Source organism: Arachis hypogaea, chromosome 11, assembly GCF_003086295.3.
Source record: "Arachis hypogaea cultivar Tifrunner chromosome 11, arahy.Tifrunner.gnm2.J5K5, whole genome shotgun sequence".
Classification (NCBI taxonomy): domain Eukaryota; kingdom Viridiplantae; phylum Streptophyta; class Magnoliopsida; order Fabales; family Fabaceae; genus Arachis; species Arachis hypogaea.
Genome location: NC_092046.1, coordinates 4,619,028 through 4,635,362, shown reverse-complemented (window position 1 = coordinate 4,635,362; position 16,335 = coordinate 4,619,028). Strand labels below are relative to the sequence as shown.

The following is a 16,335-nucleotide window of genomic DNA, read 5'->3' as shown; positions in this document are numbered from 1 at the left end:
TGGTCCCGGCGAGGCTCGAACTCACGACCTTCGGCTCATAAGACCAACGCTCTAACCAACTGAGCTACGGGACCAAGTTAATTTGAGTGATAAATTTTTAATTATTTAGTCAATTCTCAAATACAATATGACCTTATCAAAGCTGTTCAATAAACAATATGAATTTATCAAATATTCATTATTGTTTTTAACTTTTAATGCTTTGCCTAGTATTTTTATTGCCTTTTCTTTTTAAGCTACTGATTATGGTATTAAAATTGTGAACTGATATATGCAATCGTAATTAATTCGTAAGATAATTATTATTATCACAGTATCTATTTCATTAACATAGCAAGAAGTTAACAAAAAATGTCATTGTCGGTATATATATACGCTGTATCACATTAGCTTTATCATAATTTTGTGGATTGTCTAACATAAACTTTCTTAAAATCACGTCAATTAAAAAGGTGGGTTCAACTAAGAAAGATAATTCTTTTTTCTTTCTTTCTTTCATTTTCTCGATTATGTTCATTCAATTGCTCCCGCGCACTATTGAATCAAAATCTGAATTTTCTTTTTTGGTAAAGACTTAAAGCAAATCTTTTTGAAAAAAAAAAAAGACTTAAAGCAAATAAAGTAGCAAGTAGCAGCCTAGTAGGACTCAACCTATTGAGTATTTAGATTTATCTATATCTTGCTGTTAGATATATTTCGAATAAGATATTTGTTTGATATTCAAACAAGTGCCTTTCGTATTTAATAATATTTTAATAAAAAATAAAAAATATTTTTTTAAATATATTTAATTTCATCTAACAAATATCATCACGTATCAGTATATTTAACTTTGTTCTTTATTTATATTATTAAAATAAATTTTAAAATAATATATATTATTATTTATTAAAACATAAAATAATTAAAATATTTTATACAATTAAAAAAAGATAATAAAATGTTTAACAGTGTTAGTTTGTATTTTAATTCAATAAAATATTAAAAAATTATTATAATTTTTAAAAAAAATATTTTATATTATGATAAATTTTATAGTACTTGTAATTTAATGTCTAATTTATTTTTGTGATAAATTTTAAATATTTAATAATTATTTATTTTTATATTTTTAAAATTAAATATTAATTTTTAATTTTTTTAATAAATTAGACAAATACTTTAAATACTATAGCAATTACTTTATATTATATATATGTTGTGCCGCCATATTTTATAAAATATTAAAATTAGTATGTCTGTATGTCATGTGTCGGTATCATGGTCCATGTTTGTGCTTCATAAGATTCAACATTTTCCCATGTTAGGAAGGAAATAGATATATTATATTAATAAAGAGTAAATTATCAAAAACTGCATTAAATTATTATTGTAATACTAATAACAATATTTTTAAATTTTATTATCGACAAAAATATTTTTAAATTATTTAAAAATATGACAAAAATAATTCTATTTTTTTTGTTAACGTAGAACATCTTAGTTCACAGAAATATACTTTTGCCACATTTTTAAATTATATAAAATATTTTTATCGATAATAAAATTCAAAATATTTTTATCAATAATAAAATAATTCAAGTATATTTTTAGTGATTTACCATTTATTCTATATTATAAAAAAATCACACTTTATTACTTTTATATAAGAACAAAAGGCCATCACTCATTACCTCTCCAAATTATATATAATTTTTCCACACTAAATCAAAAGGATCTAGTGATCTACATAGTGGAATCAGGAATCTTCTTATTTTCTTTCAACAAATTAAAGTTCAAAAGAAGGAAAGTTTGAGACGAATTGGTTAATTAGATACACTGATACAGTAGAGTAAAACAGCCCTTCACATATTGCATTTGCTAGTTTACAAGGGATCTTAGGTTCAAACTTCACTGTGGTTACGCAAAATAATAATAATAATAATAATAATAATAATAATAATAAAATTCACAAATAATATTGTCATTTAGGTTAGTAAAATTTGACTGAATTTGTTTAAGAACACTCAATTTCGTCCATTCTAAATAAGGATAAGACGATTTTTGTCAAAAAAAAAAAAAAAAAAAACATTTATATTGGTTTCTGTCCAACTCCGCCTATGTTACACTTGTGGTACATAGCCGGTCCCAAGCCCGGATAAAGGAGAAGGGTTGTGTTAGGTCTTCGGCAACCAACATAAAAATATAGCCGAACCCCCATGACATGAATCAAAGACATTATTGCGCTAAAGTTAGGTCGTTGCCCGGAAGCAACGCGCCGTATGGCTCGAGTACGGTGTCAAAGCAAGAGCCGCTGCATCGGTGCCCGGATGTAGTGTTAAATGAGCAAGGGTTCTCGCGTTTTCGTGAACGGACGAGGGTAAATAAGCTAGTTCACAAGGTAAAAGGTAAAGGTCGAAGCGATAGAAGGTTGAGATTTGGGACATGCAACATAGGCACTATAACAGGAAAGTCCATGGAGGTGGTGGACACCATGACAAGGAGGAAGATTAAGATTATGTGTCTACAAGAAACGAAATGGGTTGGTGCAAAGGCTAGGGAGTTGGACACTTCTGGTTTCAAACTCTGGTATACAGGAAAGGTGAAGAATAGGAATGGGGTTGGAATAATTGTGGATAAGCAGTGGAAGAAGGACGTAGTGGATGTCAAGAGGGTGGGAGATCGAATCATCTCTATCAAACTTGTGGTGGAGGGAGGTGCTTTCCATGTGATTAGCGCCTATGCACCGCAAGTGGGTTCAGACGAACAACACAAGATAAGGTTTTGGGAGGATCTAGAGAGTTTGGTTCAAGGCATACCTTTGGGAGATAAGATTTTCTTAGGAGGAGATTTAAATGGCCATGTTGGGAGAGAAGTGACTGGATATGGGAGTATTCATGGAGGCCATGGTTTCGGGGTGATCAATGCCGAGGGTAAAACTATTTTGGACTTTTCCTCAACCTTTGATCTTCTCATCGCAAATACATGTTTTAAAAAGAGAGACGAACATCTTATAACCTATAAGAGTGGCATGACAAGCTCTCAAATCGACTTCTTCTTGTTGAGGAGAGTCGACCGAAAATTTTGCATTAACTGTAAAATTATCCCGGGAGAGAGTTTGACAACACAACATAGGGTGCTCGTCATGGATTTTCGCGTTAAGCAAAAGTTGAGGAAAAGACATCATACGAAGAACCCAAGGACAAGGTGGTGGCGGATGAAAGGTGAGGAACAAAGAAGCTTCCTAAGACGGGTAGGAGAAGAGGCAAAGTGGGATGGGAATGGAAGCGCGGAAGAGATGTGGAGGGAGATGACAGAAGTTATTAGAAAAACCGCAAAAGAAAGTTTTGGTGAATCTAAAGGAATAGGACCAAGAGACAAGGAGTCCTGGTGGTGGAATGCGAGTATACAAGAAAAGATAAAGATAAAAAGAGAATGCTTTAAAAAGTGGTCTTTATGCCGCAATGCAGATAATTGGGAAAAATATAAGGCGGCTAAGAAAGAGACAAAAGTGGCTGTAAGTGAAGCAAGAATAAGAGCATATGAGGGTCTCTACCAGTTTTTGGGCACGAAAGAAGGAGAAAAAGGTATATATAGAATCGCAAAGAGCCGGGAAAGAAGAACGAGAGATTTGGATCAGGTTAAGTGCATAAAGGATAAGAATGGAGAGGTATTGGTTCTAGAGGAGAAGATTAATGAAAGGTGGAAGAGCTACTTCTACGAGTTATTTAATGAGGGACAGAAGACTCTTCCAAGCCTTGGTCAATTATGCACAAGGGAAGAAGATCAAAACTTTGACTACTATCGAAGGATTCGAGACTTCGAGGTCAAAGAGGCTCTAAAGCAGATGAAAAATGGCAGGGCAGTAGGACCTGATAATATTCCGATTGAGGTTTGGAAGAGTCTTGGAGAAAAAGGCATCAACTGGTTAACCATGCTTTTTAATGAGATTTTAAGGTCAAAGAAGATGCCTGATGAGTGGAGAAAGAGCACCTTGGTACCTATCTACAAGAATAAGGGGGATATACAAAGTTGCGGAAACTATAGAGGGATTAAGCTTATGAGTCATACTATGAAGTTATGGGAAAGGGTGATAGAACGGAGGTTGAGAAAAGAGACACAAGTAACAGAGAACCAATTTGGATTTATGCCAGACAGATCTACTACTGAAGCGATATACCTATTAAGAAGGATGATGGAGAGGTATCGTAGTAATAAAATGGATCTACATATGGTGTTTATTGATTTGGAAAAAGCGTATGATAGGGTATCAAGGGAGGTCTTATGGAAGGTTTTAGAAAAGAGGAGAGTAAGGATCGCATATATTCGGGTAATTAAAGACATGTATGATGGGGCCACAACTAGTGTGAAGACTCAAGGTGGTGTGACAGAGGAATTCCCTATTGGTATAGGATTACACCAGGGATCATTCCTAAGTCCATACCTCTTCACATTAGTTTTGAAAGTACTCACAGAGCATATCCAAGAGCCTGTGCCATGGTGCATGCTTTTTGCCGATGATATCGTCCTTATGAGAGAGTCAAGGGAAGACCTAAATAAGAAGTTGGAGTTATGGAGAGAAGCTCTAGAAGTGTATGGTCTGCGCATAAGCCGTAGCAAGACGGAATATATGGAATGTAAGTTCAGTCTGAGAAGGGAAAACCCCAATATAGAGGTGAAGATTGGAGAAAACATCTTACGAAAAGTTAAAAGTTTTAAGTATCTTGGGTGCATCATACAGGATAATGGAGAGATTGAACATGATGTAAATCATAGGATCCAAGCAGGTTGGTCAAAATGGCGGAGTGCATCTGGTTTTATATGCGACAAAAAAGTGCCTTTAAAACTTAAAGGTAAATTCTATCGCACCGCTATAAGACCGGCTATGCTGTATGGTACGGAGTGTTGGGCGGCTAAAGGGGAGCACGAACATAAGCTGAGTGTGGCAGAGATGAAGATGTTGAGATGGATGAGTGGTCATACGCGATTGGATAAAATAAGGAATGAAGATATAAGGGAGAGAGTTGGAGTAGCACCCATTGTGGAAAAGATGGTTGAATCGCGTCTCAGGTGGTTTGGACATGTGAGAAGAAGACCGATAGAACATCCAGTCAGGAGGGTGGATGAGATGGAAGATGGACAAAGGGCGAAAGGCAGAGGAAGACCTAAGAAGACCATCCATGAGGTGGTCAAACGAGATCTACATGTAAACGGTCTCTCTGTAGACATGATACATGACAGAGCATAATGTCGTCGTTTGATTCATGTAGCCGACCCCATTTAGTAGGACAAGGCTTTGTTGTTGTTGTTGTTGTATATTGGTTTCTGTCCATGTTAAAAAATATTCAAAGAAAGAACGGCATTAATTAAACTAAAGAGTAGAAACATTAATAAGAACAAAATTATTAAGAAAACAATTAGCCTACATATATATTAACCTTATAGCATAGCTTGTATTTACAATTAGACATTACATTATTTGAACACATGCAAAATGCTTAAGCCCAAAGAGCAAGAAGAGACATTGAAGCAGAGCCAAGAGTTAATGCAAGAAAAGACAGTTTTTTCAACCTCCTATTTGAGTTCATAAGCTTGTTGTGAAAGAAATCAACTGCAATGAGATCAACAAGAGCCATGTAAATTAGAATCCCAGAAGAAACTGAACCAAGTAACCCTTCCATGATCAATGCATTAGGGTTATTATCATCATAGCCAGTCACTGAGAACAAAATCATCCCTAAGATTATTCCCATTGGTGTTGTCACTGAGAACATGAGGCACATGTATGCCATTGTTCCAAAGCTGAACCCTGCCTGCAATATAAATTAAACAGGGTTATCATACTTGTTGTACTCTTGAAATTATAAAAAAATACTTCCAACTTTTGTAACAAGTTTTAATTTTATTCCCAAAGTTTAGACCACTTCAATATTGATTAAAACTGTTTAAATTTCAAGATAAAGAGCAGTGAACTAAAGAGCAGGGACGGATCCAGAAATGATATTATGGGGGGGCCAATAACACATATAATATTAAAAATTATGTAAAAAAATTATATAATATAAGATGTATTATAAAAATATACGAATAGAAAATATATTTTAAAGTAAAAAAATATGTGTATACTTTTTACTAACGAAGTGGTCGATTCTTCGTATCATAAAATTCACCGATAATAGAATTTGTGTCAAAATTTTCAACAATTTTCTTTTCAATATAATTAAAAGACAATTAGTAAGAAATTCATCTTTTATTTTGTTTCTAAGTTATTTTTCACAATATTCATAGTTGAAAAATATCTCTTAATTGTAGCAGTTGAAACAGAGAGAATTAATACCAAACGAATAAAAAAAAGGCCACAAGAAGAAAAAGAATTCACTTTATGAGATTTAAAAAATTTTATTTAATTAAAAAATATTAGTAATAATATATTTTTCAGATTTTTTGAATATTGTTACTTATTTTTTAGATATTAAAAATTATTAATATTTAAATTAGACTGAACTTTTATTTATATTAGACAAAATGCTAAATATTTTTTTTTAAATTTAAATTATACATAATAACTTATTACTATTAAAAAAAGTTGGGGGGCCGAGGCCGCCACTCGCCCCCTTATGTCCGTCCCTGCTAAAGAGTCAATTTTTTAAAATTATTTTTTTTACTATCAATTATAAATATCAATTCTAAATGTTAAATAATTTAAAAAAATAATTTTATAATAAAAAAAATTAACTAATATTAACTAATTAAAAATTAATTCTCTATACTTATTCTAATCTGAAATCAACTATTAAACATTCTAAATCAATCACATTTTGTAAAACTTCTTAAATTTTTATGATTTTTAAAAATAAATCTCATAAATTATCAATATAAAACAGTTTTACACGTACATCTAATTATATAACAATATATTAATAAAAATAATTAACTTTTACACTAATCATATAAATGATAATATAAAAAAATAGATGTAATTAAATAATTATATAAAATATTTTACATTATGAATATATTAAAATTAAACTCTTTAAAAATTTACAATTGCGTGCCTTTCTTTTTTACAAAAGCTATATTATCATCACCAAAATCATTTGATGCCCAAACCAGTAGTTTATTGTAAAGGGGAGTGCTAGGTAAACAATAACCATCTTGAACAACATGAACAACCACCAATCAAATAAAAATACACAACATCCTAATTTAATGCTATTAATTAAATTTAAGATTAATTTACTCTTTTAACTCTATTAATTCATATTGTTTACATATTATTCAAAAATGTTGTTAGTTACCTATACTTTTTGTATTGGAAAGGGAAATTATTCAAATATGATTGATGTGAAAAAACTTCTAACAATAAGAGCACAACACTAACCTGAGCAACACAGCCACCAAGACCCATTCCTTCAAAGATCTGATGAAAAGCCAAAGCAGCAACGAGTGGCCTTATTGTGCAAACATTCTGAGACATTCCCATTGTCACTCCAATTATCACCGAATGAAATATTATCCCAATTTCCAACACTTGAGACACCAACCTCTGTTTCAATCTCGCCACTTCCTCTTCCACCCCAACCCTCTCCACGTCATCATAACCGTCGTAACTGTCTCCAACTAACTCCTTCCCCTCTTCTCCCTCCAAAGCCTTATAGCTCACGTGATGCTCCATGTGCGAGCTGGCTGCCACGTCAACCAAGAGTGCCAGGATGGCGCCAACTAACGTCACAAAGCCCGCGAAAGGAAAATCCTTCCACGGATGCTTGGATGCTACGTGGCAGTCAGCTAGCGCGTCGAATGCATCAGGCATAACGTGGACTAATGAAGTGGCAAGGATGACCCCGGCCGCGAAGCACTTGATAATAACAAGAGCTTTGTCATAGAGTGATCGATTAGCTTTAAAGAAACGTGTCATCAGCACCGGGGATGACATCCCTACCATGCTGGTGACGAAGATGGTGAATATGGAAATGAATTTTAGGTGTGCTGCGGCTGTGCTGTCACGACACGTAGCGGCTCGAGCCGCATCTGCAGCAGTTGCACACGCCGCCGCTGCCGACATGGGATCGGAGGATGATAGAGAGAGGAAAGTAGTTTGTGTGTTTGTGTTCTGTTCTAAGTTTAGTTTGAGAGTTTCAAGTGTTTGGGACACTTAAAAAGCGTGGGTTAGTTAGTGATGACTGATTAGGCGCTAGAGTCTAGTTTTAAGGTTAGTTATTAGCTATCTAACTTAATTTCTTTAGTTTAATATTTTTAGTTTAGTAATTTAATAATATATTTTATCTCATATTTTTAAATATTAATAATTAAATAATAACAAAAAAATAAATTCTAATAATATTTTAACATTTCTCTTAAAATTTCACTTTTTTCTTTTTAATATTTCATTCTAAGAATATTACTTGTATTATTTCATTTTCTTCTAACGATGTTAAGTATATATTAAAATATATATACATTAAAATTAAGGTAATTATTTATGTGTATAAATATATGATGGTTAATTTTTATAATTAATTTTAATAAAAATTTTTTTCTCTATATTAAGTGTTAACATCTTTGTATTTTATAATGTAGTTAATACTCTAATAAAAATTTTATAATTATTTTGATATAAAAATATTATCTTTATTTAAAAATATTATTATTCTCTTTAAATTATTATATTTTTTATAAATCACACTTATAAAATATAACCAAACAAATATATTCATGAAAAGATATTTTTAACGTCTTTTTAAAATGCGTACGTTATAACATTTATTTGTTCGTTTGTTAGATGTTAATTGTATACCTTTTTATTTTACACACCGAGTTACATTTTATTTTCACAAAAAATTTGCTAGAAACAATTAGTAATAGAGAAATATTAGAGCTTCAGCATAATTTATTATTTTTTGTCATTATTTTTAATTATTAACTCAATTTTTTTAATTTAATAATTTAATAATATATTTTATTCTCATTTTTAAATATTGATAACTAACTATCGACAATAAACAATAAATTTGGCTAATTTTTTAATATTTCTCTTAGTAATAACTCGTACGGATCTTTAGTAGTTTAAACAAAATCATGTCTAATTAATTTTTCAATTTCGTGTCTATCTTTATAAGTTACATCATTTTGATTCTCCTCAAATCTCTCTTCAAAAATTGGAAGTTTTCTAATAATATTTTACATTTTTACTACCTAACCTTAACAAATTTTCTGACTGTCAATTTTTTTTTAAAAGTATAGAATGTGCATTGTTTTTCCAATATATATCATTACTATTTGATGAGAGGTGAATTATGTAATAATAAGTGAAGGTAAAAATTAACATATTATTTTACACTTAATTTACCGTTAAATTTTGAATTTTTTCTCTCTCTTTCAAATGTATTATTTTTCATCATGTAATATCTTCTGTGTAGACACAAATCACATAACTTTACGTGGCCATGCACAAAGCATATTTTCTATTGGTGTATGGTTAAGGTGTGCTGCGTCTGAAACCCATAAATATTAAGATTGTACTGTTCTTTCATCTTTTTTAGATCTCTTAGTGCTGTTCTATGCTTATATCCACCATCTCATTTCCATAAAGTTGAGTTTGTTAGACCTCACTGAAAGTTCTATGAAAAAAAAAATGAAAGAACGGTTTTATTAAATTTTTAATTGAGTTTCAATACTTTTTTTTTTAAGTTAAGTCTCTATATTATTTTTTTTAATTAAATTTTTACCATAAAACAAAAGCCTGAGATAACAGAATATTCTGTTTAAAAAACGAATATTCTAAAGTTAAAGATAAAAAATTTAATCTAGAACACTTCAATATTTTCTAAATTTCAAAAACATCATTCTCTCCAGACTCAGAAACTCCAGATCTTTCTGCATTTTTGTTGAGCTCTGCTGCTGGGTGTGAAAACCCTTACCTTTCTTCAAACCTTCACTCTTTCTAGCTTCTAACCTGTTTTTTCCTCTCACAAGTAACAAATCTGTCGCCTCACTGTGTTTTGCCCTTCCTCTCTCATCCCGCTCTCACTTCCGCTCTTTCCAATAGTCCACTTTACCCGTTTTACAGAGTCTGAAGAAGTCGACGATAAACACACACTGACAAAAAATTTTGCAGATCTGAGCAGAACCAACAGAGATAAGAAGATTTATGGAAAGCAGACGCAAGCGGTGGACCAGCGGTGACAAGTATAAAGCTGGTAGTGGTTCAGTGACAAAGATGCAGAAACAATTGTCGTGAGGGCCGCTGGGTGCTCTCTCTCTCTCTCTCTCTCTCTCTCTCTCTCTCTCTCTCTCTCTCTCTCTCTCTCTCTCTCTCTCTCTCTCTCTCTCTCTCTCTCTCTCTCTCCACCGCTTGCTATCGCCACACATACTAGCTATCTTGCGCACCTTCGTCTCCACCTTTCCCTTCATGACGGCGCCATTTATGGCTATGTATTGTGCGCCATTATCGCGTTGGGTGGTTCTGCCATTGTGGACATCGTCGTCTTCTTCAGCCGGTTTTGTTCCCCATCACGTAAGATTGCCAGCGTTCAGAGTTCGTGTTCCGCATTCAGGTAGGTCGGTTCCTAAATCAGAAGCTCCAATTGCAGATCTGGAATTGTTGTTGTGATTTAAATTTGTCATGGTTTTGTTGCTGAATCTAGAATTTGGAATTTGTATAATTGAATTGTTAATTTTGGATCAGAAATTATTAATTGTAATTTTGTTGATGATTTTTTTTTTATATGAATCAGTTGTTGCCGAAGAGGAATTCGTATAACTATTTATTCATTTATTCTACTTTTGCTTCATTCTGCTACTTCTGCTTCATTCTGTTTCTATTTTTTCTTAATTTGATTGTACTGATTATAAGTTCTGATTATGTATTTTGTTTGTAATTATTTTGCTTATAATTAACTGATTATGTTATGGTAAAAATTCTATTTTTGATTATGCTATTTTGAATTTGTGTTGATTACAGAATAACAATAGGGACTTAACTGATTAGGGAAACATGTTGATATTTGAAGGGTGGTGACGAAGGAGCAAGGAGGGTGAGGAGATGGTAAATGAAGTGGAGGGAGTGGTGAAAGGTGGTGAGGGTGCACTACAAGAAAAATGGCCTGTCGGCATAGTTTTTTCTTGCCACGCTTTTAAAGCGTGCCCAAAAGTGGTCTATGGCCACGGTTTTGTGAGGGTGGCCACTTATTTGTGATTTGGCCACGCTTTTTTTTGCCACGCTTGAAAAGCGTACCCATAGAGAGAAATCGGCACGCTTTTACGAGGGTGCCACTGATTTGATATTTGGCCACGCTTAAAAAGCGTGGCCATAGAGGAAAACCAGCACGCTTGAAAAGCGTGGCTATCCTGTGTTTAATCTGGCACTGTACAAAAACGTACCGATAGAGTTCCCTCCCCTAAAATTTAGTTTTCCACCTATTTTTTTCCACACTTTACTTTTTTTTTTTTCCTAAGATTTCAAGTTTAACCCTAAAAGTGATAAACTAGTTTTACATTGTTACCAAATTCACTTTTAACCCTAAAATTCACTTTTAAACCCTAAACCACGTCGTCATCTTCCTCTTCTCTTTCGCCCCCCGCCTTCGTACATCGTTCATCTTCATTGCACCCAGCCTTCATTGCCTTTGTCGTCATCTTCATCACTGCCCTTCATCACACCCAGCTTTTATCGCCTTCATCGTCATCTTCATCGTTCATTACGGTGGTCTTCCTCGAGCTTGCCGTCACCGTCAGTAGTCATTGTCTTCCTCGACGCTGCTTTGAAAGGGTTTTGAATGGCTTTTCCTTGAAAGGTTCAGAAAATCCTAACCTCCATCATGCTGCCATCTATCTCACCGTCGCCACCCTTCGCGCTCAAGATCGCAACCAGGTTCGTCATTGTGTTAGCTAACTCGCCATTCCTCTTGCTATTTTGCTTGTCATCCTTCTTGCTGTTCTGCTCGCCTCTCTTTCGCGGTTTTGCTCACCTGTCAAGGCCTTTGCCGTCGCTTCTCTCTTCGTCGGTAGCACCGCCTCTGCCTCCGTCCTCATCCTCCGATCTAACGGCATTCACAAGGTACTGCTGTCAAGAATTCAATATTCCTATTTCTGTAGTAATATGGTGTGGTGGGTAATTACATATAAATTATGTTAAGGTTTGAAGAGGCCAGGGTTCCGTTGCTTCATGTTGGTTTTGGTTTTTATTTTGTTTATTTATTTATATGCTTTTTGTTCTTGTAAATGTGGTATGCGTGATCATGTAATTTTGCAGAGTGAATTGTGATGGTTTGTAGTTTAGGAGTTTCTTGTGATTGCAGAAATATCTTGTGGATAGAAGTAGGGTTTTTGTGTAACTGAATCTGGTTTCAATTGGGTTTTGTTGCTTCAAGACCCGAATAAGTGTGGATGGAAATGTAGTTTTATTAAATAAAACTTGATATGTCTATGTGATGAGGTAATTTGGTCGAGAGTGCAGTGTTTGGCAACTTTGAGAACTAATTAGGTGCGGATGGAATTGGTTACGTTAGGCAGGTTAAAATTGAACCGGTTTCTTTGTTATATGGTGTTTGATTCCAAAACTTCAAACTCATTCAAAATTATTATGATCAATGGTTACCGACAATGAACAGTGTTGGTTATTTGGTGGTGTGGAGTCAATGGTTGATGGAGGTAGCATAAAGAGGTAAAATATATTAGAGAGAAATTGGTTTGTTGTAAGAACTAGTTGTAGGCTTAAATTGTTTCAAATGAAAACTAGCTCCATTCATTTGTAACGTTACTAAACAATAATTTAGAAAGAGCAAAGCCACAATGTACCTAGCTAGCTGGGTTCTGGTTGCTAGGGGTGGCAACATGTACCCTACTCGCGGGTACCCAATCCGACCCCACCCGGTCGGGTAGGGTTGCCAACCCGATCCGCAGCGAGTAGGGTAGGGTGCGGGTAGGGTTCTCGTGTGTGTCGGGTAGGGTGCGGGTTGAGCCTTAACCCTACCCGACCAACCCGCACTCTATATATGCATATGTTATATACTTATATAAAAATATGTTTTAAGTGGATGTTGAACCAAAGACCTCTTATTAAATGCAAAAAATCCTTAGTCATTAAAAGAAGATCATTAATTGATAATTTAATAAAGTTTTTTTACATAAAAGTCAGTTCTATTTTAAATTATCATCAAGTTATATAATAATGTTGTTTCTTTTTTTGTAACCTGCAGGTAGGGTCGGGTACCCGCGGGTTAAGAGCGGGTAGGGTTAGGGTTGAGATATTATCAACCCGCGGGTAGGGTAGGGTTGAGTTTATATAAAAATCTCAACCTGCGGGTAGGATTAGGGTTGGCTCCAAACCCTACCCTACCCTACCCATTGCCACCCCTACTGGTTGCCAAACACCCCCTTATGAAATGGGTATGGGTTGTGTTTGAAGAAGATTGATCAACAAAGAGAATATTGATATGGCTTAATTTGCAATGAAAATGGATGGTATTGCTTGTAAGGTGTATGTGACCAAGATGCACGTGGTTTTGTATAGTGGAAGGAATGGTTATATGATTCAGTAACTACGAAGAATGAATTGTTAGGGTGGTTTATTGTTACATGTTTATGGTGATGGTGAGATGCTCTAATTCAAATTACAAAGAATGACTTTTATTAACTTATATATTATCAACTAGGAGATAAAATACATATTCTGTATTAAGTTGTCAGAAAAGGGTTTTGTTGATTGTAGGTTGAGTTGTGCATTGAGTCAAATGTGTTATCAGGTAATCCTGCTGAGTGAAATACAAAACGGGCCTTAGTTTTTGTATATGGCTTATTGGGTTCTAGACTTCTAGTGATGAAAGAAGCTGTGTTACTCAGGAATTCGAGTTAGCAAATATGATTTTTACAGTTAAAGTGGGAGAAACTACGGTGTCAGAGTGTGTGTGCATCTGTGTGTTCTTTTTTTCCCTTTATTATTATTATTTATTTTTTCTGAGTATGAGCTTGAATAATTACTGTTACAAGTATTGAATTTTAAAACAATCCCTGACAACAGAGAAAAATTGTTGTGACTTTAGAAAATCTACTTATATGATTTAGCTATTATACATTTTTGGTCCACTTTTGGCTTTATTAATAATCTACCATGGCATTCTTAGTTATGATATGCATTCTAGCAGTACCAGCAGCTCTTCAGAAAAAACTACTTTATTTTTTGGGTTACATTCACTATCTAACCATAAAGTCAAAATTAGTGTTTAGAAAATAATAGAATACACCCGTTTAATCTGATTTCAGTCTTGTTATCACAGATCACAGTCTTTTGTAGCTCAGATGTGTGCAGATTTCAGAACTTTTTTGTGTTTAATCTGATTATGATGATCATGATCATCAACACTGCTCCACGCTAATGCTACCTCTTCATTTCTAACTTTTTTTAACCCCTTTAATTTGTCTGTTTCTATTTTTTTTTTATTCTTTCTCTTTGCCTAACTAGTGTAATCAACGAGTCAAATTAGGTTTGATTTTGGTTAATAACTACTAATTAAGGTTACTACTGCTTCTGCATGTACCACCGAGAAGGATCATGTCTTTCTAATATTTCATTTCATTCCTTTTCAAAAAAGGTTTACCCGTATTAGATTTAATTTTTAATATCATGTCAATTATGTTTGTTCTAGTATTCTTACAGTGTGCAGATTTTTTTCAGGCATATTTAAGTTACAACCTCGATCTAAAAGAAGGGTAGAGTTCGATGAATGAGGATCCAACCTCATGTTATCTGCTCTAAGCTTCTCATTTTCTGCTCTAAGCTGTGAGTTCTCACTTCTTTTAGTTTGAGACTGCAACAAAATTTAAGTTATTCAAAGACATACACTTTGCTTTTAGTTTGCTTTATCAACACCACGTCCAATTGTATTAAAATTTACCTTCACTTGAGTGCATTTGCCTCTTTGAATATTGAAGACTCTGTATACTAGTATTACAGTTTGCTGATTTGCAAATTGCAAAGAATACCTTATCCTTATTTGTATTTTACTTTGTAGAGTAAGTACTATGTAGGGTCTGAAATCTGTGTTAGCCATAGCAACTCAGTTAAATGCAATTACTACTACATCTGTTTGTATGTAATTCACTGATGCAGTCATATTGAAATTGAGTGAGTCACAAATTTGTTTTTTGATTTGTTTTTTTGTTCTAATGGTTGAATAGGCATTATTGCGAGACCTAATTAAAGTTGCCTTACCATTTTCATTTTTAATCAATTTGGATTTGGAATTGGATTTGTTGGATTTAATTAAAGTAGCCATTATAATATGCATTAACACAAGATTATTTAAAATTCTGCAGAGCAGTGGTAAAAACAATGGAGCTCATAATGGATGATCACACTACTCATGAAATTTGATATTTTGTAACCAAGTTATAAAAGAAGTAGATATATGACACTTGTTGGAATTGCAATTTTTATTTACTTGTTATGACTTTACTTTTTGGTACTTTATCTTCAAAGTCTACTTTTGTGGTGACAAGTTTTATATATATGTCTTTTTTTTTATGGGGAAGTTTATGTATATGTTGGATTAGTTTAATATACATAATTATTTTGGTCTATGATTTTAAAATTATATATGGATTTTGTACGAAATATTAGGAAGATTAATTAAAAAAGGAATTTCTGACCAAACTTATGGCCATGCTTAAAAAAGGTGGCTATATCTTAATGTTGGGTTCAACAGGCACGCTTAATAAACGTGGCTATAGCTAGGCAACCGGCACGTTTTAAAAATGTATCCATATCTTCATCTATTGGCACGTTTTTAAAGAGTACCTAAAACAAACATTCTGGAACGCTTTAAAAACGTGGCGATATGTACACTTTTTGGTACGCTTCTCAAGCGTAGCTATAGGTTAAGATCTATGGCCACGCTTTTTAAGCGTGTCAAGAGATGAAAGCGTGCCAACAAAAAAGCGTGCCGATAGATCCACAAAAGCGTGGCGATAGAGCAACCGGCACGCTGGCGGATGTGACCCTTTCAAAAGCATGCCGATATCTCAAAAAGCGTAGCGAAAAGCTATTGGTACGCTTTTTTGCACTTTTCGAAACACTTTAAAAGCGTGACAAAAAGCTTATTTTCTTGTAGTGGTGGAAATTATAAGTGTAGGGTATGGGTAAATAAGTAAATTCACACTTCACTAAGGTTTTTTAAAAGCTTAACATCAATAGGAATGTAATTGAAAAAAAATAATAGTATAGAGATTCAATTAAAAAAATATATAAAAATCTAATTACAGATTCGGTAAAATTATAACAACAGGCAGAATAATTAACTTTTTTTTAATTCTAAAAATTAAAATTCCAAACTATTGATTAAATCAAAGTAAACCTTG

The 16,335-nt window shown here is 33.5% G+C and overlaps 1 protein-coding gene, 1 long non-coding RNA gene and 1 other non-coding gene across 5 annotated transcripts; 1 reads left to right on the top strand and 2 right to left on the bottom strand.

Annotated features, from left to right (window-relative positions):
- On the bottom strand, positions 1 to 74 carry TRNAI-UAU (transfer RNA isoleucine (anticodon UAU)). Its single transcript has one exon. It is a non-coding gene; the product is annotated as a tRNA-Ile (tRNA).
- A 5,307-nt stretch (positions 75 to 5,381) lies between these two features.
- On the bottom strand, positions 5,382 to 8,172 carry LOC112719981 (zinc transporter 6, chloroplastic). The gene is made up of 2 exons (XM_025770755.3): positions 7,361 to 8,172; positions 5,382 to 5,792 (listed from the first exon to the last, which is right to left on the bottom strand). The coding sequence occupies exons 1-2, from the start codon at positions 8,042 to 8,044 to the stop codon at positions 5,478 to 5,480; spliced, it is 999 nt and encodes a 332-aa protein (XP_025626540.1). The 5' UTR covers positions 8,045 to 8,172; the 3' UTR covers positions 5,382 to 5,477.
- Positions 8,173 to 9,553: 1,381 nt separating this feature from the next.
- LOC112719980 (uncharacterized) lies at positions 9,554 to 15,572 on the top strand. 3 transcript variants are annotated; one of them, XR_003161970.3, is made up of 5 exons: positions 9,554 to 10,535; positions 10,943 to 12,037; positions 13,179 to 14,570; positions 14,654 to 14,758; positions 15,295 to 15,572. It is a non-coding gene; the product is annotated as an uncharacterized lncRNA (long non-coding RNA). The 3 variants fall into 3 exon arrangements; XR_003161969.3 differs by having other exon boundaries at positions 9,561 to 10,535; positions 13,179 to 13,572; XR_003161968.3 differs by lacking the exon at positions 13,179 to 14,570 and having other exon boundaries at positions 9,565 to 10,535.
- The last annotated feature ends 763 nt before the right edge of the window (positions 15,573 to 16,335 follow it).